This window comes from Theropithecus gelada, chromosome 16, assembly GCF_003255815.1.
Source record: "Theropithecus gelada isolate Dixy chromosome 16, Tgel_1.0, whole genome shotgun sequence".
Classification (NCBI taxonomy): Eukaryota; Metazoa; Chordata; class Mammalia; order Primates; family Cercopithecidae; genus Theropithecus; species Theropithecus gelada.
In genome coordinates this window covers 57,102,797-57,129,040 of record NC_037684.1, presented here as the reverse complement: position 1 = coordinate 57,129,040, position 26,244 = coordinate 57,102,797, and the positions used below count along the sequence as shown (strand labels likewise).

General features: G+C 46.9%; 1 protein-coding gene across 3 annotated transcripts in view; it reads left to right on the top strand.

The window, feature by feature from the left end:
* Window positions 1-1,442: 1,442 nt before the first annotated feature.
* Window positions 1,443-26,244, top strand: part of VPS53 (VPS53, GARP complex subunit) — a 164,038-nt gene continuing 139,236 nt past the window's right edge. For all 3 annotated transcript variants that reach the window (XM_025363020.1, XM_025363018.1, XM_025363021.1), the window contains exons 1-4: window positions 1,443-1,676; window positions 4,179-4,259; window positions 14,281-14,330; window positions 16,170-16,236. In XM_025363020.1, the coding sequence (XP_025218805.1) occupies window positions 1,590-1,676; window positions 4,179-4,259; window positions 14,281-14,330; window positions 16,170-16,236 (285 nt within the window). In that variant the 5' untranslated portion in view covers window positions 1,443-1,589. The remainder of the gene's footprint in view (window positions 1,677-4,178; window positions 4,260-14,280; window positions 14,331-16,169; window positions 16,237-26,244) is intronic.

Genomic DNA, 26,244 nt, shown 5'->3' with positions numbered 1-26,244 from the left:
AACCCCTGATATTCAGTCTCAGAAAGTCAGTAATTCCCTGCCTCAGCCTCCGGAGCAGCTGGGGCTGCAGGCTTGTGCCACTGTGCCAGGTTCAATTTATATTTTATTTTGTCTTTTTTTTCTTTTTTTTCAATGTATGTTTTTTAGCATTCCTTTGGTGTTAGAAATTATATTGTTTATATAATTATTGTCAATTAAAAATAAAAGAAAAAAATCATATTGCTCCAATTTTTTACTTTGAGCAACTCTGATAACAACAACAAAAAAAGTTCAGTGGCGCCAACGCGTTTCCCTCCTGGAGTTTTCCGGTTCACCTGGTGGAGCGAGTCTTCTTGGCCTGCAATTCCCTGGTTGTTTTCAGCGTCTGCAGGAAAGGTGGTTCCACAGGGCGATGGGTGATCTGGCTTCTTTGTTCCTTTGTGGGGGTAAGGGCTGGGCACCTCACTATTTCCTGTGTTACCAGCTTGAATTTGCATCGCGCTGTTAATATTTAATCCTCTCCACATCCATGCGGGGTAGTAATTTGTTCCAGATCACACAGCTTATCAGTGGTGGAATATTCGGGACTTAGACCCCTGATATTCAACCTCAGTAAACGTCTCCCCAGCTCCAGGACGCTGCGTCATCTGGCTTTAAAAAAGACGTTTTTGGCCGCTCACGCCTGTCATCCCAGACTTTGGGAGGCCGAGGCGGGCGGATCACGAGGTCCGGAGTTCGAGACCAGCCTGGCCAACATGGTGAAACCTCCTCTCTACTAAAAATACATAAATGAGCCGGGCGTGATGGTGGCAGGCACCTGTAATCCCAGCTACTCAGGAGGCTGGGGCCGGAGAATCGCTAGAACCCGGGAGGCAGAGCTTGCAGTGAGCCGAGATCGCGCCACTGCACTCCAACATGGGCGACAGAGCAAGACTCCGTCTCAAAAAAAAAAAAAAAAAAAAGAAAAAGAAAAAAACAACAACGACCAAAAAAAAAAAGTTTCTCCCCATACTGCGCAGAGCCCGGCGCACGGGGAATTCCTCTCTATCGAGTGGACGCTGTCCCGTCCTACGAAGGTCCCTGGCGACACCGCCACGTGCCAGCGGGGATCACGTCGTCCCCACGGCCGGGACACCCGCTGCCACTGACCGAGGGGCCCCGGGAGCTGAGGGGTCGCCGCGGCGCTGCCCGCGGAGGCTGTGGACGGTGGGTCGCGACGCCGCCGGGCCGACTTTCACCCGGGCGTCCTGCTGGGGGCCCCGCCCTGCCCCAACCTCACGGTCCTCGCGGGGGGCGCGCCTTGGGGAGGGAAGAGGCCGCGCCATCCGGAGGACGCGCTGAGGGCACGCGCGGCCGCCGGGGCAAAGCGTTGCCGGGGAGACCCGGGACCTGACAGCAACGCAGCCCCTCTCCGTCCGCCGCGATCCCACAGTTCCCCGGTCCCGGAAGTGCCCTGGCCTCCCGGAAGTGCCGCAGCGGCCGACAGAGCGGCTAACGGAGCCGGGCTCTCCGATCGCTGCAGCGAGAGGGTTGGCGTGCTGGAGCCTGGGGGGCGGCTGGAGGCCTGAGTGGGGCTCGCGGCGGGGGTCGGCAGGGGGCCGGGTGGCGGAATGATGGAGGAGGAGGAACTGGAGTTCGTGGAGGAGCTGGAAGCCGTGCTGCAGCTCACGCCCGAGGTGCAGCTGGCCATCGAGCAGGTGAGCGTTCCGCCCCTCGGGAGGGGAGACGCGAGCGCGGGCGCTGGGGAGGCCGCGGCGGGTGGACGGAGGGCCGGGGCTGGGGCAGCAGGGAAGTGAAGTGGGGAGGTGGCCCGGGTGAGAAGGGGTGTCTGAATCAGAAGGAAAGGAAGGGGAACCCTCTCTAGGCTGCGATTGTCTTTGGCGAGGGCGGGGGTCCTGGTGGGTTTGGGGAAAAGGAACTGTGCGCCGAGAGAGGACGGCGCGAGGAGAATGCGGGCCTTGGGTGGCATCTTCAGATTCTGGGGACTGTGGGGGCTTCATGCATTTACCAGGCTCGTGCCAGCGCCGCGGTTTCGCAAGCCGGCCCCTCGCGAGTGGCTTGGAACTGGGGGGAGGGCATGGCTTTGATTTCTGACGCGGATGGCAGAGCAGAGAGAAAGGGTTGAAAAACGACATCGTTACCATTCTTAAAAGGTTGACAGTTCCTACCGTTGAATCGTTTGGGTGAGGTCGGAGAATACTCCCAAGGGGTCTCCTTTCCCTGCAGGAACTTTTTTTTTTTTTTTTAAGATGGAGTCTCGCTGTGTCACCCAGGCTGGGGTGCAGTGGCGCGATCTCGGCTCACTGCAACCTCCGCCTCCCGGGTTCAAGCGGTTCTCCTGTCTCAGCCTCCCGCGTAGCTGGGATTACAGGCGCCCACCACCGCGCCCGGCTAATTTTTGTATTTTTGGTAAAGACGGGAGTTTCACCGTATTGGCCAGGATGGTCTCGAACTCCTGAGCTCAAGTGACCTGCCCGCCTCGTCCTCCCAAAGTGCTGGGATTACAGACGTGAGGCACCACGCGCGGCCCTGCCAGCAGGACCTCTTCCCTTTGCAAGTTTATTGAATTTTTAAGGCTAATGATATTAGAAATAGGGATTATTTTATTTTATTTTATTTTTTTGAGACGGAGTCTCGCTCTGTCGCCCAGGCTGGAGTGCGGGGGTGCCATCTCAGCTCACTGCAACCTCCACCTCCCGGGTTCAAGCGGTTCTCCTGCCTCAGCCTCCCGAGTAGCTGGGATTACAGGAGCCCGCCACCACGCCCGGCTCATGTTTGTATTTTTAGTAGAGATGAGATTTCACCATGTTGGCCAGGCTGGTCTCGGACTCCTGACCTCAGGCGATCTGCCCGCCTCGGCCTCCCAAAGTGCTGGGATTACAGGTGTGAGCCACTGCACCCCGTCAGAAATAGTGATTTCTAATACTGCAGGGTATTGCTCCTGATAAAGGGAGAAAATCTCCCTTAAAGGAATTGTCATGAAGTTTTATGATTTAAGAAAGGGATTTATGATTGAGGAAATGGACAATTCCATCATGTCTTATTTAATGGCCCCCTGAGAAGCCCTTTTCTTTTCTTTTTTTTTTTTTTTGAGACGGAGTCTCGCTCTGTCGCCGAGGCTGGAGTGCAGTGGCGCAGTCTCCGCTCCCTGCAAGCTCCGCTTCCCGGGTTCGTGTCTAAGTTAAACATGATTTCCACTGTACCAGTAGTTGACATATGTTGACTCTTAATACTTACCGTGGGCCTGCCACTGTACTAAGTAATGTATTGTCCCATTTATAGAGGTGTGTGTGTATGTGTGTACGTGTGTGTGTGTGTTTGAGACAGGGTGTTGCTTCTCATCTACCTCCCCTTGATATGGTAGAAGGCTTCAGCTTTTCTAACAGTTGTCTTAGAAGACGTTTGGATTCTTTGGCTCTGTATTTCTTTGGAAGGCTTCTTCAGAGATGAAGTTGCTTCCCACAGTTACAAGTCTATCAAGCTGGTGAGACCCAGTGTCCAGCAGATAATTTGGCCGCTTGTATCATCCTCCTTGTTGCATGTTCTTCAGGTTGTTAGGGAGTTAGCTATATTTCTCAGAGGTGGACTGTTTTTGAGACAGGATCTCACCCTGTCACCCAGGTTGAAGTTCAGTGGTACAGTCTCGGCTCACTGCAACTTTACCTCTTGGGCTCTGGTGATCCTCCCACCCCAGCCTCCCAGGTAGCTGGGACTACGACAGGCACGTGCCATGGCACCCAGCTAATTTTTTTTGTAGAGATGTGGTTTCGCCATGTTGCCCGGGCCAGTCTCCAACTCCTGAGCTCAAGCGATCCACCCAGCCTTATTTTTATTTATTTATTTATTTATTTAATTTTATTTTGAGACAGAGTCTTGCTCTGTCGCCCAGACTGGAGTGTAGCGGTGTGATCTTGGCTCATGCAACCTCCACCTCCTGGGTTCAAGTGATTCTCCTGCCTCAGCCTCCTGAGTAGCTGGGATTACAGGTGTGCACCACGACACCCAGCTAATTTTTGTATTTTTAGTAGAGACTGACCTCAGGTGATCCACCCGCCTTGGCCTCCCAAAGTGCTGTGATTACGGGTTTGAGTCACCATGCCTGGCCCTTTTTATTTTCCTTTTAATTGACAAATTAAAATTATATATATATATTTACGGTATACTACCTGTTTTTATATGTAATCTCTCTTTCTATATAGGTGTTTCCAAGCCAGGACCCTCTAGATCGAGCAGATTTCAATGCTGTCGAGTATATCAATACCCTGTTCCCAACAGAGCAAGTAAGTAGAGTTTCAGGTTTCCTTCCTTTCAGCGGCTTCTGGTGCATCCTGAGTGTCATGCTTTGCGTGCTACACTAGATCATCTACCGGCCTTTGATAAACAAGGGAGAGTCAAATTCAAATCAAACTCCATCGTCACCACTTGGGGCAGTGAGCTACACTGTGTTGGAATGGGATTCGTTGTATAGTGAACATATTAATAATAATTGTACCCTTAGGTTGTGAGAGTCCTCCCAGATTTTCTGTTGTAATGGAAAGTGGAAGGGATTTTTATAATGTAGTAGGGAAAGGTGGGGGTGAGGCAGGCAGGAGAAGCCCAGAATCATGAAGCCACTTTCACCTCTATTTCAAGATGTAAATTTTTATTTTTATTTATTAGTTTTTTTGAGATGGAGTTTTGCTCTTGTCACTCAGGCTGGAGTGCAATGGCATGGTCTCGGCTCACTGCAGTCTCTGCCTCCCAGGTTCAAGTGATTCTTATGTCTCAGCCTTGTAAGTAGCTGGGACTATAGGCACTCACCACCACGCCCGGCTAATTTTTATGTTTTTAGTAGAGATGGGGTTTCACCATGTTGGCCAGGCTGGTCTCAAACTCCTGACCTCGTGATCTACCCGCCTCAGCCTCCCAAAGTGCTGGGATTACAGGTGTGAGCCACTGTGCCCGGCCTCAAGAGACAAATTTTTAGGCTTTATGTTTTATTATTTTTTGTCCGATGATTTGCCTATAGAGATGGATTTTCTTTTTTTTTTTTTTTTTTTTTTGAGATGGAGTCTTGCTCTGTCACCCAGGCTGGAGTACAGTGGCCGGATCTCAGCTCACTGCAAGCTCTGTCTCCCAGGTTTATGCCATTCTCCTGCCTCAGCCTCCCGAGTAGCTGGGACTACAGGCGCCCGCCACCTCACCCGGCTAGTTTTTTTGTATTTTTAGTAGAGACGGGGTTTCACCGTGTTAGCCAGGATGGTCTCGATCTCCTGACCTCGTGATCCGCCCGTCTCGGCCTCCCAAAGTGCTGGGATTACAGGCTTGAGCCACCGCGCCCGGCCTAGAGATGGATTTTCTTTCCAAATTGTTTTTTGGGTGTTTGGGTGAGGAGTAGACCAGAACTGGAAGCAGCAGAGTTGGGAGAAGGGCAGCGAGAGTCCCGCTTAGTTTTCATTTCTTCAGACAGCATTTGTTCAGTAGGTGCCTGTCATGTGTTGTCAGTCACTGTGCCAGGTGCTGGGGGTACAGAGATGAATAAGATCCAGTCCATGCCCTTGAGGTGTGCAGGGTCAAGTGGTGGGAGACCCTGGTGAATGCCGGAAGTGACGATGGGACGGTGCGGTAAGGAAACAAAGACCAGTTCTTCCAAGGAAAATGACAGCTTCAGAGAGGAGGTAGCCTGTCTGCCGAGCTTGAGAGATTCATTCATGTATTCATTCAGTAAAACGTAGCCGTCGTTTATTAAATGTCTACTAAGTGTCAGGTACTATTTTTAGAAACCAGGGAGAAATGTAAACATGACAGATCTGGTCTTGGTCTTATGGAGTCTAGTGTAGGGAGGAAGACAAGAACTAAATCAACAGATACACTGTAGATGATCAAACATGGTGGCTGTGATCCCAAGCAGGTTCCCTGACAGAGCGTGATGCATGGGCGGGAGGTCCTTTAGATAAAGGAGCTTAACGGGAAGCTCTCTGTGAGGTGGTTCCTTCTAAACTGAGACCTGAGGGACAGGGAGGAGTCAAGCTTGCAGCAGTCTGGCAGGACAGTATTCTAGACAGAGCCAGCAGCCAGGTGTCTCTTCCAGGATGATGAGGGAAGGAAGGTATGGGCGGAAAGCAACACAGGTGCCGAGGGAAGAGACTGAAGGCACAACCTCTTCCAATATGATAAAGGAAATAGTTAGAATAAGAAAAGTTATAATAGAAATAGGATATAGAGATGATTATATATGGATATTATCAATCATTAGTCTTTAGTATTAATCTTTGTTTCATTATTATAACCAAGGAAAAACCAGGCCATACAGAGTTAGGAGCTGAAGGAACATTGAGAAGTGACCAGAAGACAAGAGTGAGAGCCTCTGTCACGCCTGGATAAGGGCCGTTTGAAGGCACCTTGGTCTAGCGGTAGCGCCAGTGCCTGGGAAGGCACCCGTAACTTAGCGGACTGTGAAAGGGAGTCTCCCTTTCCCTGGGGAAATTAGAGAACAGTCTGCTCCACCAGTTGGCCTGCCCGCAGTCATCCGGAGGCTTAAATGTCCCGCTGTGGTGCTGTGCTTCAATGGTCACGCTCCTGGTCCACTTTCCTGTTCCGTCTGTACACCTGGCTCCTCCTTTTAAGTTCTTAGAAGACAGCAGTAGCAGAATTAGTGAAAGCATTAAAGTCTTTGATCTTTCTGATGAGTGCATAGAAAAAATGCTGACATATGCTGTCCTCCCTCTCTGCTTCAGCTACCACAAAGGGAAGGGCCCCCTGTCACGTGGACATGTGACTTGCTTGACCTTATCCATCAGTTGAGATGACTCACACTCCCTTCCCTGCCCCCTTGCCTTGTATGCAATCCATAGCAGTGCGTCCAGGCATTCGAGGCCACTATTGGACTCCGCGCACTGGTGGTGGTGGTCCCCTGGGCCCAGCTGTCTTTCCTACTACTGCTTAGTTCCGTGTCTGTCTTTCTATAATCCCTCGTCTCCGCACACAAAGAGAAAACCCACAAGACCCCGTAGGGCTGGACACTACAGAAGGCCCTTCTAAACATAGGACCAAGGCGCAGAAACAGGAGACACAGGATGTGCACCGTGAACAGAGACTCACAGATGAGGCTGAGGAGGGAGAGCAAGGATCCTGGAAGATCTGTGTTCTAGGCTTATGGTCGCCAGTTTTTTGGAGACCACATGCCTCTCAGTGAAATACTTTTTTTCTTTCTTCCTTTTTTTTAAAACAGAGTGTTACTCTGTTGCCCAGGCTGGAGTGCAGTGGCACAATCATAGCAGCCTTGAACTCCTGAGCTCTAGTGCTCCCCACACATTGGCTTTCTGAGTAGCTGGTACTACAGGCGCATGCCACCACACACAGCTAATTTTAAAAATTGTTTAGTAGAAACAAGATCTCACTACAAAGCCCAGGCTGGTCTCGAACTCCTGAGCTAATGTGATCCTCCCATCTCGGCCTCCCAAAGTGCTGGGATTACAGGCGTGAGCCACAGCACCTGGCCCAAATATTTTTCACAGAACTGATTTTCTTTTTCTTTTTTTTTTTTTTTTGAGACAAAGTCTCGTTATTGTCCCCCAGGCTGGAGTGCAATGGCATGATCTTGGCTCACTGCAACCTCTGCCTCCCGGGTTCAAGTGATTCTCCTGCCTCAGCCTCCTGAGGAACTAGGATTACGGGCACGCACCACCACACCCAGCTGATTTCTGTATTTTTAATAGAGATGGGGTTTCACCATGTTGGCCAGGATAGTCTTGATCTCCTGACCTCATGATCCATCCACCCCGGCGTCCCAAAGTATTGGGATTACAGGCGTGAGCCACCATGCCCAGCCCCAGCTGATTTTTAATTTTTTTTTAATAGACTGGGCTTTGCTGTGTTGCCCAGACTGGTCTTGAACTCCTGGCCTCAAGCCACCCTCCTGCCTCATCCTCTCAGAGTGCTAGGATTACAGATTTGAGCCACTGTGCATGACCGTAAGTTAAGGATTTGGAACTTTGGTTTCTAGGTAGCCAGATTTGGCTGACTGGGTGGGCACTGGCAGCTTTACGCTTTACCCAGTTACTGGGTGTAAGGAGAAAGAGCAGGTTTCAGTGGCAAGTAGGGCTGGAGTGGGGTGTAAGGGTGAGCCCGAGTTTGAGCATACTCAGGTCATCCGGGTGGAAATAAGTACTTGGGTATTTGCGTGTGGAGCTCATGATCCCCGTTATTGTGACTATCTTGGCAGATCCTTCCAAACTTTTTTTAATGGACATACTGATTTTTAAAATAAAGTTTAAAAGACGATATACTGTGTGATTGTCTTTTTTGAGATTTCACAAAAAGCCTTTATAGCTCATCATTTTGTATGAAAGGGGAATTTTAGGAATTAGCTGGAGATAGACATTTGGGAATAGCTACGATAAAGATAGTAGTTGCTGATTCACCAAAACAAAAAGATGTGTTAGATTTGAAAATTATGTAGGAAACCACCAGGTTCTCACCTCTTGTGGTGTTTGTGTATATGCTGTATTTTTTTAAAACTACTGAAAACTCAGGATATTTGTCGTTCCGCAGATTCAGTTCTCTGTCTTGTCTACTTGTGCCCCGTGTATATGCTAATGTATAGTCACGTCTCTTAGAGTAACTTAGGAAATTTGTGAAATAGGGTTGTCTTTACTTCTGTAGTCTCAGAGTTTCACTTAGCAGGTCATCTACCAAGCCAGATTCCCGTGGATCTTAATGAAAAGGTAGTAGAAAGTAGTGGAATAGCTTATAATTTAACTAGTGTTAGATCTTGGGCAAAAACCGTCTGTATACCTCATGGACCTACAGTAAACACTTGTAAATTATGAGTGTACATGGTTTAAAGTAGAGTTCAGTGTATCAAGAGTGAATTTAGTGTTACCGTGAGGAGGAGGGTAAGAATACATTGCTGTTGAGTGGACGTACCTGTGTGTGTGTGGCTGTCTGGAGCCTGTCGAGGAGTGGACGTACTTGTGTGTGTGGCTGTCTGGGGCCTGTCGAGGAGTGGACGTACTTGTGTGTCTGGCTGTCTGGAGCCTGTCGAGGAGTGGATGTATTTGTGTGTCTGTGGCTGTCTGGAGCCTGTCGAGGAGTGGATGTATTTGTGTGTCTGTGGCTGTCTGGAGCCTGTCGAGGAGTGGATGTATTTGTGTGTCTGTGGCTGTCTGGAGCCTGTCGGGTGGCGTGGAATGGATGCCTCTTTCTGTTTCACCGGGCCAGGTCTGAGAGGAGCCTGGATTTTCCATGCAGCAGAGTGCCTGTGGGGCTTTAAATAGTAGCCAAGTTTGGTGACAGTGGTCGAGAAAACCTTTTAAATCTCCTGATTAATTAATTAAACTGAAAATCATCATTTGGAAGTTTGATTAGAGGAAACTAAATGAAATTTATGAAAAACTAATATAAAGCTAACATACTTAGGAAGTTTGAGAAAAGAGTGAAATGGGGAGGTTTCTAAAGAGTTTTTGGTGACCCCAGAAATGCTCTGGATCTGTGTTGTTAAGAGAAAAAACCCAAGGTCCGGCTCACGGCTCTATTCTCCGATCCCAGCACTTTGGGCGGCCAAGGCGGGTGGATCGCTGAGGCAGGAAAATCGCTTGAGCCTGGGAGGTGGAAGTTGCAGTCAGCTGAGATCGTGCCACTGCACTCCAGCCTGGGCGACAGAATGAGATCATGCCTTTAAAAAAATGAAGATAGGCCGGGCGCGGTGGCTCAAGCCTGTAATCCCAGCACTTTGGGAGGCCGAGACGGGCGGATCACGAGGTCAAGAGATCGAGACCATCCTGGCTAACACAGTGAAACCCCGTCTCTACTAAAAAAAAAAATACAAAAAACTAGCTGGGCGCGGTGGCGGGCGCCTGTAGTCCCAACTACTCGGGAGGCTGAGGCAGGAGAATGGCGTGAACCCGGGAGGCGGAGCTTGCAGTGAGCTGAGATCCGGCCACTGCACTCCAGCCTGGGCGGCAGAGCGAGACTCCGTCTCAAAAAAAAAAAAAAAAAAATGAAGATAATAAAAAAGATGCCAAATTGCTTATCCCAGTTTATTTTTGTATAGCTAGATAGTTTCATAGTAGAAGGCAATATGCAAAAATTCTGATTGTGGTCATACTGTGGTGTGCAGATGACTTATTTTCTCTAATTGTCAAGAATTACCTTTAGAATCAGGAAATATTTTTCAATAACTAAAACATTTAAAAATTAAACAATTAAAACTGTACAGCCACATTATAACTAAACGAGATGTGTGATTCTCAAAGCTAAGATAAACCCCTCTGCCCAGCCAATGTGCGTTCCCACAGGGCTTTTCCGCAACTCCAGGAGAGGCCCCCAGCCCTGGTGAGGATCGCTGTCATAGCCAGACACTGAACTGATGGGAGTGGGTGTGTCATAGCTGTTGGGTGTCTTGGGGCGCAGGAAGATTAGGTCAAGAACCATTGCGTTAGAGGTAGATTATAGAGTAAGAAAGTGGATCTCTGCAGCTTCAGGCAAAGCACCTGTCCTTTCAGAGCACATTTGTGATGTGTTTTTTTATTTGAGGCGGGTTCCCCCTCTGTCACCCAGGTTGGAATGTAGTGGTGTGATCTCGGCTCACTGCAACCTCTGCCTCCCGGGCTCAAGCCATCCTCCCACCTCAGCCTCCCGAGTAGCTGGGACCACAGGTGTGCACCAGCATGCCCAGGTAATTTTTTGTATTTTTGGTAGAGACAGGGTTTTGCCAGGTTGCCCAGGCTGGTCTTGAACTGCTGAGCTTAGGCAACCCACCCACCTCGGCCTCCCAAAGTGTTGGGATTACAGGCGTGAGCCACCGCGCGGGGCTTCATATTTCCCAGTCTTAACATTGAAGAGGAGAAAAGTGTGCCTGGCACGGCAGAGGGGATTGAGGGAAATCATTCCTGTGAAGTGCCTACAGTTGTTACCTAAGAGACCCACACTAAATGCTGGCAGCCTTTCGCTTTTGCCCCCGCAACAGAAAGCCTGGAAATGAAGGAAAAACAGTCACCCAAGGGCCACCTAATAATCAAATATTATAACTTTAGGATATTTCTTTCTCTTCTTATTTATTTATTTATTTATTTATTTATTGAGACGGAGTCTCTCTCTTGCCCAGGCTGGAGTGTAGTGGTGTGATCTCGGCTCACCGCAACCTCTGCCTCCCAGGTTCAAGCAATTCTTCTGCCTCAACCTCCCGAGTAGCTGGGATTACAGGCAACTGCCACCACGCCCGGCTAATTTTTTTTTGTATTTTTAGTAGAGACGGTGTTTTACCATGTTGACCTGGCTGGTCTCGAACTCCTGACCTTGTGATCTGCCCAACTCGGCTTTGCAAAGTGCTGGGATTACAGGCGTGAGCCACCACGCCCGGCCTATTTTAATTTTTTTTTATTTTTTCTTTTTGAGATTCTCACTCATCTTCCAGGCTGCAGTGCAGTGGCTCCATCACAGCTCACTGTGCCCTGCAACTCCCAGGCTCAATCAGTCTTCTCTCCTCAGCCTCATAAGTAGCTTGTACTACAGGCGTGTGCCACCACACTGGCTAATTTTTCTATTTTTTGTGGAGACGGAGTTTCACCGTGTTGTCCAGTTTGGTCTCTAACTCTTGGGCTCAAGCAGTCCACCCACCTCAGCCTCCCAAAGGACAGACATAAGCTCCACACCCGGCCTCTGTTCTTTTTAATAGTTACATTCATTATATTATAAAAATGATATTATAGGGCCAGGTGCGCTGCCTCATGCCTGTAATCCCAGGGCTTTGGGAGGCCAAAGCGGGAGCGTTGCTTGAAGCCAGGACTTCAAGATCAGCTTGGGCAACATAGCAAGACCCTGTGTCTATAACAAAATAGGAAAATTAGCCAGGCTTCGTGCACATACCTGTGTTCCCAGCCACTCAGGAGGCTGGGGTGGGAGGATTGCTTGAGCCCAGGAGTTTGAGGTTACAGTAAGCACCACGGCAGTCCAGCCTAGGTGACAGAGGGAGCTGCCATCTTAAAGGTGGGCTATTTGATATTATAAAAATACTTGCTATCATAAAATGATATTAGAAATATTTTCCTCTTGGCCAGGCACAGTGGCTCATGCCTGTAATCCCAGCACTTTGGGAGGCCAAGGCGGGCAGATCACGAGGTCAGGAGATCGAGACCATCGTGGCTAACATGGTGAAACCCCATCTCTACTAAAAATACAAAAATTAACTGGGCCTGGTGGGACGTGCCTGTAATCCCAGCTACTCGGGAGGCTGAGGCAGGAGAATGGCGTGAACCAGGGAGTCTGGCAGTGAGCTGAGATCGTGCCGTTGCTCTCCAGCCTTGTGACAGCTAGTCTCCATCACACACAAAAATATAGGTATATATTAATTATATATAAATTAATTTCTCTTGTTTAAGATTTTTTTTTTTTTTTTTTTTTTTTTGAGACAGGGCTGTTTAACCCAGGCTGGAGTGCAGTGGTGCAAACATGGCTCACTGCAGCCTCGACCTTCTGGGCTCAAGTGATCCTCCCACCTCAGCCTCCTGAGTACCTGGGACTACAGGCACCCGCCACCACGCCTGGCTAACTTTTTTATTTTTTGGAGAGATGGGGTCTGTCTGGGCTGGTCTTGAATTCCTGGGTTTGAGTGATCCTCCCACCTTAGCCTCCCAAAGTGCTGGGATTACAGGCATGAGCCATCACGCCCAGCCTGAGATTCATTTTTACCTCAAGCTGGTCTTGGATTTCTGAAAATTCTGAGTAACTGTTGGCTTAGTCAGCACAGTAAGATGAGCTGTGATGACCCAGTCTGACATCTCAAACACTCAGGGCCCGTTTCTCTTACCAGACCTGCTCCTGGAAGGCACCTAGCCGCCTCCTCCCCTCAGAGGTAGCCAGAAGTGATTTATAAACATATTTCCTGCAATATCCCTAATTCCTTCTGAGATAAAATATTTGTTAAGGGAGAGAGAAAGAGGATTTGTTAAATTGTATTTTGAAAACTAGAATTAAAATAGTACTGTAAAATTGTACCTCATCTCGTCCATTAGGGGGCACCATTTCCTCACATTTTCTCATCTCTAAGGTCAGAAGTGATCCCTTTGTTTTGTCATTATAATAAGCTTTATTATAGTCACAGTACTAGTGCATAGTCAATAATTATAAAATACAGACAAAAAGAAGACTTTTTTTTTTGAGAAGGAGTTTTGCTCTTGTTGCCCAGGCGGGAGTGCAACGGCCTGATCTCAGCTCATTGCAGCCTCCGCCTCCTGGGTTCAAGCGATTCTCCTGCTTCAGCCTCTTGAGTAGTTGGGATAACAGGTGCCCTCCACCACGCCTGGCTAATTTTTTTTTTTTTTTGTATTTTCAGTAGAGATGGGGTTTCGCCATGATGGTCAGGCTGGTCTCAAACTCCTGACCTCAGGTGATCTGCCCACCTCAGCCTCCCAAAGTGCTGGGATTACAGGCATGAGCCACTGCACCCAGCCCAAGAAGCAAAATTTGAAATCCCTTCTTTTCGTATTGTAATACATAGTTGATAGATTATAGCTACAAATGCTGCAACTACTAATAGATTACAACTACTCCTATTTATCCTTCCAGACTTTTTTCTAATGAATCTATATACTAAAAAATAAATTTGTGTATTTATTAAAGTATAACATAATACAGAGGAGTACACAAATCTTAAGGGTACAACTTGATGAATTTTCACAAAATAAACATAGCCATGTCACCGCCACCCATATCAAGAAATAAACCATTTAAAAAAACTTCAGAAGGCCTTTCCTTGCGTCTTCACTGTCACTACCTTCCCCCAGAGATAACCACAGTCCTGGCTTCTAACACAGGAGAATTATGTTAGTGAAATCGTATCCTATGTCCTCTTGCGTCCGGCTTTTTTTGTGCCCCGTTCCGTTAGTAATGTTTATCCATGGTGGTGTGTGTTCATTCATTTTCGTTGCTGTATTTTGTTACTTGAATTCGTCACAATCACATATACCGCGGGTCAGCAAACTTTTCTACAAAGGTCCAGGTAGTGAATATTCTAGGCTTTGCGGCTCTACAGTGTCTTTCACAACTGCCTAACGCCACTGTCGCTCAAGAGCAGCCGGAGGCAGGACGCACGTGAATGGGCGCGGCTGTGTTCCAATAAAACTTTATTGACAAAAAACAGGGGCTGGGCTAGATTTGCCAGTACCTTCCAACTACTGCTTTACTTTTTTAAAGCAAAGCTCATACCACGTGATTAAAGTTTTTGAGCTTTCATAAGTAGCTGTTAGAGCACATCATTTCCCTGGGAAAGGGGAATTCCAGGAAGTGGACTAACAGCTGGGCACTCTTTCTTCTTTATTGTAGTCTCTGGCGAACATAGACGAAGTCGTGAACAAAATTAGGCTGAAAATAAGGTAAGTAACATTGTGTGATTGTTCATCATTAATGAAAAGTATGTTGTTAATTTAGTTAATCACATTCTGGATCACATTTTTCTGTGAGAGCACTGGAATCTCAAGTTTGCCATAGATGGTAATATAGTTCCTTTTTTAAATTTTCATTTATTTATTTATTTATTTTTGAGACGGATTTTTGCTCATTGCCCAGGCTGGAGTGCAGTGGTGCGATCTTGGCTCACTGCAACTTCCACCTCCCGGGTTCAAGTCATTGTCCTGCCTCAGCCTCCCGAGTAGCTGGGATTACACGCCTGGCAAATTTTGTATTTTTAGTAGAGACGGGGTTTAACCATGTTGGTCAGGCTGGTCTTGAACTCCTGACCTCAAGTAATCCACCGGCCTTGGCCTCCCAAAGTGCTGGGATTACAGGCTGGATTACACACCTGGTCATATAATTCTTTTATCCATGTGAACTTTGTGGCAAGGAACTCAATTCTTGGCCAGTCCTCAGTTATTCATACAAAAGGAAGGAAGCTGTGACAGAGTCTATTCAAAACAGCTTTTGTAATTATAGAAGGAGGCAAAAGCTTTTCTGACAGATTTTTTTTTTCTTTTTTTCAGTTTATTTTTATTTTTTGAAACAAAGTCTTACTCTGTGCCCCAGACTGGAGTGCAGTGGTGCAGTTACAGCTCACTGCAGCCTTGAACTCCTGGGCTCAAGCGATCCTCCCACCTCAGCCTCCCAAGTAGCTGGGACTATAGGTGCACACCACCGCACTTCACTAATTTTTGTATTTTTTGTAGAGATGGGGTTTCGCCTTGTTGGCTAGGCTGTTCTCGAACTCCTGAGCTCAAGCGATCTGCCTGCCTCTGTCTCCCACATCTACTAGATTTTTTTTTTTTTTTTTTGAGATGGAGTCTGGCTCTGTCACCCAGGCTAGAGTACAGTGGTGTGATTTTGGCTCACTGTAATCTCTGCCTCTCAGGTTCAAGCAATTCGTAAGCCTCAGCCACCCAAGTAGCTGGAATTACAGGCATGCACCACTATGCCCAGCTAGTTTTTGTATTTGTAGTAGAGACAGTGTTTCACTGTGTTGGCCAGGCTGGTCTTGAACACCTGGCCTCAAGTGATCCATCCACCTCCACCTCCCAAAGTGCTGGGATTACAGGTGTAAGCCATTCTGTCTGTCCTCCTACTGGCTTTTTAATGGCTTTATTTCCCTGTTTTTATGGATTTACCTGTTTTTGTATTCCCAAGGCTTAGACATGAAGATGGGCTTACATGTGTATCCTTTGGTCACATAACAGCTAACAGATCTGCTGGTGGGTTCGGTGGTGACCCATGATTAAACATTGTGAACCGTGGGGGCAGAGGAGCTGGAAGCTGTCGATCTGCCTCAGACGTAGATTGCATGATCAGGGCCTGGAGTGGGAAGCACTGATTCTGTCTATCGCCCTGGCTCTTTCTGCCTCATAAGGGGACTGAGAAAGGGATTGTGTGTAAGGTAATTTGAGTTCTCTGGCGTGTTCACATAAAGGTTTAGGAACTTTGTCATTCCTGATTTACACCATGAAAAATCCTGCAAGTTTTATTAGTCTTTTCAGACAGCTCCGACTGTGAAGTGAAAATAGCCATTTCTAACAACAAGGCGATGCGTCAGTCTGCGCTGGGCTTGGCCTCCCACACGGCTGTGGCTGCCCTCCTCCTTCCTGATGTCACTCACACATGTTTGGTTTTGGGGACGTTTAGGTGCAGTCTGCAGAAGTTGATGGATACATTACTCTTTTATTTTTTTCCTTTGGTCAGCCTAGAATAAAGAGTATTTGAATGACTGTATCCTTGAACTGTTTTGCTAGGAGACTGGATGACAATATTCGAACTGTTGTAAGAGGCCAGACGAACGTGGGGCAGGATGGACGGCAAGTAAGTAACTTATTCCTTCCTATTACCTGTGCTCCCCCAGTTTCTCCCGACAACCAGATGACCAAAACATCGACGTGCCTTCTCGCAATTCCCGCAGAGCACTTTCCAGTTGATCCGTTTCAGACATGGCAGGACAGGGCAGGGCAGGCGCCCAGAGCAGCCATGTGCTGTCACTCAGTGTCCCTTGGACCAGGCCTGTGTACTGTGGCACCCACTCGAGGCCAGACGAGAACACGGGAGCTTCCTTGTCTTTCTCCTTAGTGCTGGGTATCTCTTGTGCCCTCTTTTATTTTGTGGGCTGTGGCTAAAAGAGGTTGCTGCATTGGTCAGCTAAATTGTTGGGGTTTTGCTATTACTCTTGGAACCGCAAAAGATAGTAACCTGACAGAGTTATGATTTCCTCGCACCTCACTTTGCCAGCAGGCAGGTAGCTCAAGATTCATTTAAAAATTTTACAAGTTGGCTGGACACAGTGGCTCACTTCTGTAATCCCAGCACTTTGGGAGGCTGAGGCAGGTGGATCACTTGAGGCCAGGAGTTCGAGACCAGCCTGGCCAACATGGCGAAACCCTGTCTCTACTAAAAATACAAAAATTAGCTGGGTGTGGTGGTGCGCTCCTCTAACCCAGGCTACTCAGGAGGCTGGGGCATGAGTCACTTGAACCCGGGAGCCAGAGGTGGCAGTGAGCCGAGATCACACCACTGCACTCCAGCCTGGACGACAGGGGTGAGACTGTCTCAAAAAAAAAAAAAAAGTTTTGGAAGTTTATTGGATCTGGTTGAGGAGGCTGTTGGAGGGAATAGGGAAAAGTGTGTGTGGGGGGAGATACTCTTTAATACTTGAGGGGCCAGATGCTACCTGTGAACCATTTCGCTTTTCATTCGATTCTGTTCTTCTGTTGAGGCGTTGTATTTCAGAACGGCTGTCTGAATGGAAGTGCTGAGCGTGCCTTTCTAGCCGTCCTCTCTCGCCTAAGGGAGGACGTCCTGTCCTCCCTTCTCAGCACTAACTCAGGTCAGGACTGCACCTTTGCAGTCACTTCAGTGCTGTGCTTTCTCCTCTTGGACATTTTTTAGGACAGCTAATTTCTACAAATGTCCATCCTGCTGCCCAGATTTGGAGTGGGAGGAGGATAATCCTGTGCTGAGATTTCCAGATCTCCGATAATTCTGTTTCCTCTGCTAGTCGTTTACAGATGTTAGGAGTCTCTTTCTTTTACATCTGTAGTTTTCCCATCTGTCTGTTTTTGCTACATTATATCACTTTTTTTTCCACTTCATAGTCACTTTCCATGTGATAGCCAGTTTCCTTTGGCCTGTTTGTGAGTAGTTGGCCTTCTTGTCATCTTCAGAATTTGTGTGTAGACACATTGGGTTCCTAGAAGTGTTCCTGTTTTCTGGACTCTTGCATGGTTTTCAGTCCTCGTTCCCTCGTCTTGTCTGTCGAGGTCTTGTTCCCTCGTCTTTTCTGTATTACATGAAGCATGGTTTCTTCGGCAGATGAGGCCTGTGTAAATGGGACCTGCAGAGGGGTCCTGCAGAGGGACCGGCTGGCCTCAAGCCCTCCAGCTGCACTCTGCTGCTTAGCTGTCCTAGTCTGTGTTTGGTCGTAGTGTCTGCCTCTTCAGACACCGCGTTAGCTCTGACCACCAAATGAAATCCAAGGCCAGGCATGGTGGCCCACACCTGCAGTCCCCACACTTTGGGAGGCAGAGGCGGGGAGATCACTTGAGCCTAGGAGTTCAAGGCCATCCTGGGCAACATGACAAAACCCCGTCTCTACAAAAAGTACAAAATTAGCTGGGCATGGTGGTGGCCTGTGCCTGTAGCCAGCTACTGAGGAGGCTGAGACAGGAAGATCAGCTGAGCCAGGGAGTTCGAGGCTGTAATGTGCCATGATCACACCACCGCACTCCGGCCTGGGAAACAGAGTGAGACTCTGTTTAAAAAAATAATAATAATAAAAAAAGAAAGAAAGAAAAAAATTCAAATTCCTTTGCTTGGCATTCAAAATTCTGGTCTCCGTTTCCAGTTTTGCCTCCTGTTGTATTCTGTCTGCACCGAAGACTCTGTGCTCCACGAGCACGCCTGTGCTTTCTGGGCCTGTGCTTCTAGACTCTTTTGTGCTTGAAATGCTTTTCCTTCTATCTCTTTCAGCAGCTGCATTTCCCAATCTTACCCATCCAAGGGCCAGCTCAGATACTAGTTTCTTGACAACGTTTTCTGTCGACTTCATCTGAATACATTAAGGAATCAGAATTTTGAATTAGAAAGGCTTTAAAACTCATCTGGGCCACTCCCCTCATTTTACAGAGGAGAAAATAGATTCTAGTGTCACTTGATATCCTTTCTCCATAAATCCCACAGCCCTATTCTTGTACTTTTCATTTGGCTTTTGGGGTCTCCCTTGACTTACTAGAGAACAAATCTCATCCCTTTGATGTTTATAAGCTCCTGGAAGGTAAGAACTGTGTCTTTGTCATCTTTGTATTTCACTACACATAGGCCACGTGCAATAACATTTTATTCAGCTGAGCTGGGCACAATGGCTCTTGCTTGTAATCCCAACACTTCGGGATGCCTAGGCAGGAGGATGACTTGAGGCCAGGAGTTTGAGACCAGCCTGGGCAACATAGCAATACTCGTCTCCGCAGAAAGGTAAAAGAATTAGCTGGATATGGTGGTACAAGCTTCAGTGAGCTGTAATGGTGCCGCTGCACTCCAGCCCGGGTGGCAGAGTGAGAACCCATCTCCAAAAACAACAGCAAACCCCCCCCCCAACATTTTATGCAAGTATATTGGATATTTTGTCTAAGATTGTTTATTAATTATAAATAAACAAAAACATTTTATCATAAAAACATCATTTTGATGAGCAAGTGGGTGTTCCTTAAAAGTGATTTAAAACTGGCTTTGTGCGTGAAGAGTCCCCACTTGCTACTGTTGGGAATAGTCACACTACTTGTTCAGTGTGGTTGAGCTTACATTTAGAATGGCTCACTAGAAGTCTTAAAATACAGGAGTCATGGATGTTTAAAATTTCAAGAATGTGAAAGTAGCGAGTGATTCATCAGCATTTTTTGTTGGGTCATGCTGTGTATAATAGATGTATATCTTTTAGTTATTTACGTTTCATCCTGTGGTTCTGGACTCTTGCAAGCTAGCAGTATTGCAGAGTCAGACCCGAATTAGACAGTCGGCGGAATGTCGCGTTCTCCCCCGTCCCGTGTTGATGGGTTGCAGGCTGCCGCGGCAGAGCAGGTCGTATTTCAGAGAGCAGGACCACATTTCCAAGAATGTTTAGATAGCATTTCAATCTGTGATGGAATTTTGTATTCGTCTCCTTAGAATCCAGACAGAAAGGAAGCCCAGAAGAAATAATTGCTTTTCCTGTCATGCCCCCATCTGTCTTTTCCAGCAGTTTGTAATGCATACTGAAGTAGAAGGTTTTTTTTTTTTTTTCCAAGGAGCTCTTGGGTCCTGTCCTTGTCAGCTCCTAGGGATGAACGCCTTGGTCTCCAGCCCTGGCTGGCTGGTTTGCTAAAAGGAGTCTGTTTGACTGGCGCAGACTTGGTGGAATTATGGATGTTCCAACATACTGAGTTTTATAGGTCAAGAGGCCCCACGTTCCCCTCTTCCCTGGAACAGAAGAGAAGTTTGCTTTCAGCACTTGCTTCCTAAGCTTCTGAAGAACACTCAGAAGGGAGTGGCAACATGTACAAAAGGAGGTTTTCCTTTTATAAATTTAATCTTGATTGTGTTTAACCAGAACTGATGTGCTGCTTTTTAATTTATATTTATTATTATTATTATTTTAGGGACAGGGTCCTGCCCTGTTGCTCAGGCTGGAGTGCAATCATTGTTCACGGTAACCTTGAACTCCTGGGCCCAAGTGATTCTCCCACCTCAGCCTTCGAAGTAGCTGGGACTACAGGCCTGTGCCACCACACACAGCTATTTTTTATTTTTTAGTTTTGGTAGAGATGGGTTCTTGCTGTGTTGCCCAGGCTGGTCTTGAACTCCTGGCCTGAAGTGATCCTCCTGCCTCGGCCTCCCAAAATGCTGAGATTATAGGCATGAGCCACTATGCCCAGCCTAGATTGCTTTTTGCTTCTTTATTTTTTTTTTGAGACAGAGTCTTCCTCTGTCACCCAGGGTATAGTGTAGTGGTGTGATCTCGGCTCACTGTAACCTCCGCTTCCCGGGTTCAAGCGATTCTCCTGCCTCAGCCTCCTGAGTAGCTGGGATTACAGGCGCACACCACCACACCCGGCTCATTTTTGTATTTTTAGTAGAGACGGGGTTTCACCATGTTGGTCAGGCTGGTCTCAAACTCCTGACCTCATGGTCCGCCCACCTTGGCCTCCCAAAGTGCTGGGATTACAGGCGCATGCCACCATGCCCAGCTAATTTTTGCATTTTTAGTAGAGACAGGGTTTCACCATATTGGTCAGGCTGGTCTCAAACTCCTGACCTCATGGTCCACCCGCCTCAGCCTCCCAAAGTGCTGGGTACAGGCGTGAGCCACCACGCCCAGCTAGATGTGCTTCTTAATCTGTAAATAAGGGGAAAGTGTTTACTTCACGTTCATGGTGTCTTAATTGACATTTTTAGCAGAAAAGTTCCTTTTGAAAAGCAATGTTTTTGACTCAAAAATTATTTGGGGGTAAGGAATGATTTAAATATTGAAGACATAATTAGGTCATTTCTTGAGCTTCTTGAAGTTTCTGAAATACCAGCCGCTTGGATAAATTCTGCTAAACATTTGGAGAGTCTTTGGTTTTTGACCACCTCCTATGTGGGCCGGCTTGAACTGGTCTAGTCTGTAACCTCTGCTAACCGGATGATGATGCTCTTACAAAGTTTATATGGCACTGAATCTTCCCCATTTTTATCTGTTGAAATCATCAGTCAAAAGCTTTAATTAAATGCCCACATGTTTGAAACTTTGTGGATGAGTCAGTTCAACAAGTACGTGATGTGATATGCTATGAAATTTAGGCAGCTTCCCAAGAATTAAAATGGATGGCCTGAATGTGGGTGAAAGAGCGGTGAATAGAGGGGCGGATTAGAGGAGGAAAAAGCCGGCAGTGGGAAGTTTCAAGAGTGGCCAAATGTTGACCAGTTGTCAGTAAGCTCTCAGACTCACAGGAGAGGATCAGCCACCGCGTTTCTGTCTCTTCAGTGGAGCCTGGCTGCAGTGTAGCTGTTTCTTTGATCAGAATAAGAGTAAGGTTTGGGAGGAGAAGAGAATTATTACGAGTCATCCCCACTTATCTGTGGGGGATACATTCCAAGACCCCCAGTGGATGCCTGAAACCCAGAGAGTAGCAAACTATATATATACTGTATTTTTTCCTATGTATACACACCTGTGATAAATTTTAGTATGCAAATTAGGCACAGTAAGAGATTAACCACAATAACTAAAAATAAAATAGCACAATTATGACAGTATTCCAGCATCAGTCCTCTTGTGATTTGGAGCTGTATGTAATAGCCGAGATGGCTGCTGAGTGACTGATAGACAGGTTCTGTATTCAGCGTGGATGTTCTGGGCGGGGGAATGATTTGTGACCTGGTCAGGACAGAATTGAGTGGTGTAAGATTTTATCACGTTACTCAGAATGGCACATAATTAGAAAGTTACTAATTGTCTTTTTCTGGAATTTTCCATTTAATATTTTTGGACCACAGTCAACTACAGGTAGCTAAAACCTCAGAAAGTGAACTGCTGATAAGGAAGGGGTGCTGTATTGCTCACTCCTTCGCTTTGGAAGAAGGATTAGGTAATTATAGTACAATCTTCCACCCAGGTCAGGAGTCCTTTGCATTACATCTCTGACATTTCCTTATCCTGCAGAAGCTTGGATACTTTCAATGATGAGGAGGTTGCTACTTTGTGGGTCTGCAGGACAGACTAATTCAGTTTTACGGCTTTAGTTATGAGAAACTCCTTTCTTAGACTGAAGTGAAATAGTGAAATAGACTTCATTGTAACTGCTTGTTGATCTTAGTTCTGCCAGCTGGACGGGTGTAAGCCTAATCCCTTTTCCTTACTACAGCTTCTGAAATCGAAAATGGATGTTATGTTCCTAAGTGTTCCCTTTTCTAGGCTAACCATTCTTAGTTTCTTTATAATGTAATCTCCACACCCTTTATCATCCTTGCTCTTGATAGCTGTTTGTCGGCCTCCCTCTTAAAATGTGACTCCCAGGAGCGGACGTGCTGTGTCAACATACAATGAGACCGTCGACCTCCTTGTTCTGGGCTGAGCTCATTAACTTAGGGACTGGGGGTTCAGAGTGTCTGTCAACTCCCTGAAATTAACTGTAAATTTTTGTACGTCTAGACATATTTATGAGAGGAAAACTTACTGATTTTTCTAGATTTCCTAAGGAGTCTATGACTCTTCAAAACTTAAGGGCCACCAGTTGTAGACACTGTTCTTCCATTACCTTGGATTTGGTGAGAATTTTGATTTTAGACACTGTTCTTCCATTACCTAGGATTTGCTGAGATTTTTGGCAGCTGTATTACATGGTTGGCTTCTATTGAGTTGGCAGTCACCTGAAACCCCCAGGTCAAGGGTTGCAAACAGATGTCCACAGAGTTAGGAAAGTAACCTAAATGGTGTAAGCAGGCTAGTGTGTGTCCGGATACATCCAGGGGAGTGAATGCCCTGTCCTGAGGGGATGGTCACAGGTGAATTCTAACCAGCTGTTGTCATGTCTGAATGCAGACCTGGAACTGCCAAATCTATCAGTTTTTTAAGAGAAGCCGGAAATCCGGACTTTCATGTGACTCTCACAATTGTTAACCATTGGCTTAGTGTTTTTCACGAACACTGTGAAGGCCAAACACTGCAAAGGCCAAACAAAACACGTCTGTGAGCAGTACTGTCCCAGGCCTTTCTTCATATGACTTTCATCTAAACTTTCTCCACCTCTGTTTGTGCAAGAGATTGTTTGAAATTGTCAGACTGTGTGTGTCTCAGCCTTCGTTCATCCCACTAGTTCTGCTCGATTGTTTATCCCATCAGGACCTTTGGGAACCTTGATGACCTCCCACTTTGTCATTAGCAGATTTGCCAGACATGCCTTCTGTGTCTTCATTCAAGCTGTAGATGCAAAGGTGGAATGGGGTGGATTCGGAGCCGTGTGACGTGCCGTCGGAGGCTTCCTGTTCTTTCTTCCTCCTCACTTCAGCGCAAAGTGCCAGACCCACAACATAGGATTTCTGCCTGTCCGTGCATGTCGTCAGGGGCTGTGTTTCTTCTTCTTTCCATGTCTTGATTTTCACCAAAAAAGGAGGCTATTAATACTTGCCTTCTTCACTGTTACATAGAGATATAAAGATTTATGAACTAAAGCAGCAAAGTACATTGCCTTCCAAGGAGAAAGTGTTCCTTGCTTTTCTTCCTCAAAATTAGCATATTATGCAATTCAAGCATTAGAACAAAAATAGGCTGGGCTTGGTAGCTTACGCCTGTAATCCCAACACTTTGGGAGGTGGAGGTGGGCGGATCACCTGGGATCAGGAGTTCAAGACCAGCCTGGCCAACATTGTGAAACCTGGACTTTACTCAAAATACAAAAATTAGCCGGATGCAGTGGTGTGTGCCCTTAGTCCCAGCTACTCAGGAGGCTGAGGCTGGAGAACCACTTGAACCCGGGAGGTGGAGGTTGCAGTGAGCTGAGATGGCGCCACTGCACTGCAGCCTGGGTGACAGAGTGAGACTCCATCTCAAAAAAAACGACCAAAAAAAAAAATTAGTCCAGCATGGTGACACAAACCTAGAGTCCTGGCTACTCAGGAGTTTGAGGTGGGGGATTGTAGGGGCTTGAGGCTACAGCAAATCTGTGGTGGCTCCACTGCACTGCAGCCTGGGGACCCTGCCTCAAGTGCAAAGAACAAAAATAACTGCTCTCCAAGACTGACTTCCCAGCATGGCATCGATCTTCGTTATGTGGGATTTTGAATTTGTCATTGTCAGCTCGCTAGAAGGAGACTTTATATTCTTATCCTCCATCATTTTAAATTGGTCCTTTCTCTCATTCTCTCGGGAGGAAAACGAAGCCCATCGATTGACAGAAATGGAAGAAAATGAATGGTATTAGTATTAAAGGGACCACAAAGAGTTTGGAAAAAAATGGCAGTTGCTCCTTGCTTCCTTCTGCTGGAACGTATCACAGCTGAGATGACTGAGCTTTTAAAGCATGGCCTCAAAGTTTCCCACTAGTGGCCAAGAATGGCTGGACGGTTTTTGTTTCTTTTCAGTTACTATTTTTTGCGTTGTACTTTTCAGCGTGTCTTCAAATAACACTAAACTTCAGGAATTGCTGTGGTTTGGGCATGACCTGGGAGTGCCGTCAACACCATGATCTGTGTGGCAGCCCTGGACTCGAGTTGTTAGAAAAGCCTTTTGTAGGGGCAGAGTTTTCATTCGGGCTCACAGTCATTTCCCAACCAGGATTTCTTACATCTAGTGCAGAGGTCAAGGTTGGCTTGCCTTTGTCAAGTTGAATCCGGCGACTGTTCATTTTGCCTGCTTCTAGAGTGCTGTTGATTGTAGTTGAGGGCTGTTGATTATAGTTGAGGCGAGGCTGGCGACTGTTCATTTTGCCTGCTTCTAGAGTGCTGTTGATTGTAGTGGAGGCGAGGACTCATAAAATGTCCGTTAATTGTTTAACAATGTAGTGCAACTGGGTTTGGTCTCACTACCATTCTTCATCCTGTTTATTGCACACGAGCCTTGTGTATTAGTCTGTTCTCACACTGCTATGAAGAAGTACCTTAGACGGGGTAATTTATAAAGGAAAAAGGTTTAGTTGACTCACAGTTCTGCTTGGCTGGGGATGCCTCAGGCAACTTCCAACATGGTGGAAAGGGAAGCAAACCCATCCTTCCTCACAAGGTGGCAGGAGAGAGGAAGAATGAGAGCTGAGCGAAGGGGGAAGCCTCTTATAAAACCATCAGATCTTGTGAGAAGTTACTGTCACGTGAGTGGAATGGGAGAAACCACCCTGTGATTCAGTGACTTCCCACCAGGTCCCTCCTACGACCTGGAGGGCTTTGGGGAACGACAGTTCAAGACGGGATTTGGGTGGGGACACAGCCAAACCGTGTCAGCTTGATAGTGCTGCTTTGGCAGGGACACATGTCTGCAGCATATTTGGAACACTTTGCCATGTGTCCTCTAAAATCCCTCATTTTTAGAAAAGCTGTAAGGAATCCAAATAGCTCTATTTCCTCTCCTCTATGTACAATGGAGGATTGGGCATTTTATTTGAATCCTCTAAGGACTGGAGTAATTAGATATTTTCAGTCATGTAACATTGGTACATGGCATCCTGGTAAAGTGAAAAAAGTTTGAGCTTTGAATTTAAATTTTGTCTCTGCTGTTGTCTGTGTGACCTTGGACAAGACACTTAACTTTTCATCTGTGACATGGAGATAATAATACCTGCCTCAGGGTTAGGGGGGATTAGAATTAATATACTTTATTTTATTTATCTACTTATTTAATTTTTTCTTTATGTATTTATTTTTGAAACAGGGTCTTAACTTTGTTGCCCAGGCTAGAGTGCAGTGGTGCAATCACAGCTCGCTGCAGCCTCAACCTCCTGGGCTCAGGTGATTCTCCCACCTCAGTCTCCCGAGTAGCTGGAACCACAGGCACTTGCCACCATGCTCATCTTTTTTTGTTTGTTTGTTTTTTGGGGACGGAGTCTTGCTCTCTCTCTAAGCTGGAGTGCAGTGGTACGATCTCGGCTCGCTGCAACCTCTGCCTCCCGGTTCAAGCGATTCCCCTGCCTCAGCCTCCCAAGTAGCTGGGACTATATAGGCATGTGCCACCACACCAGGCTAATTTTTTGTATTTTAGTAGAGATGGGGTTTCACCATGTTGGCCAGGATGGTCTCAATCTCCTGACCTCGTGATCCACCTGCCTCGGCTTCCCAAAGTGCTGGAATTACAGGCGTGAGCCACTGCGCCTGGCCTTTTTT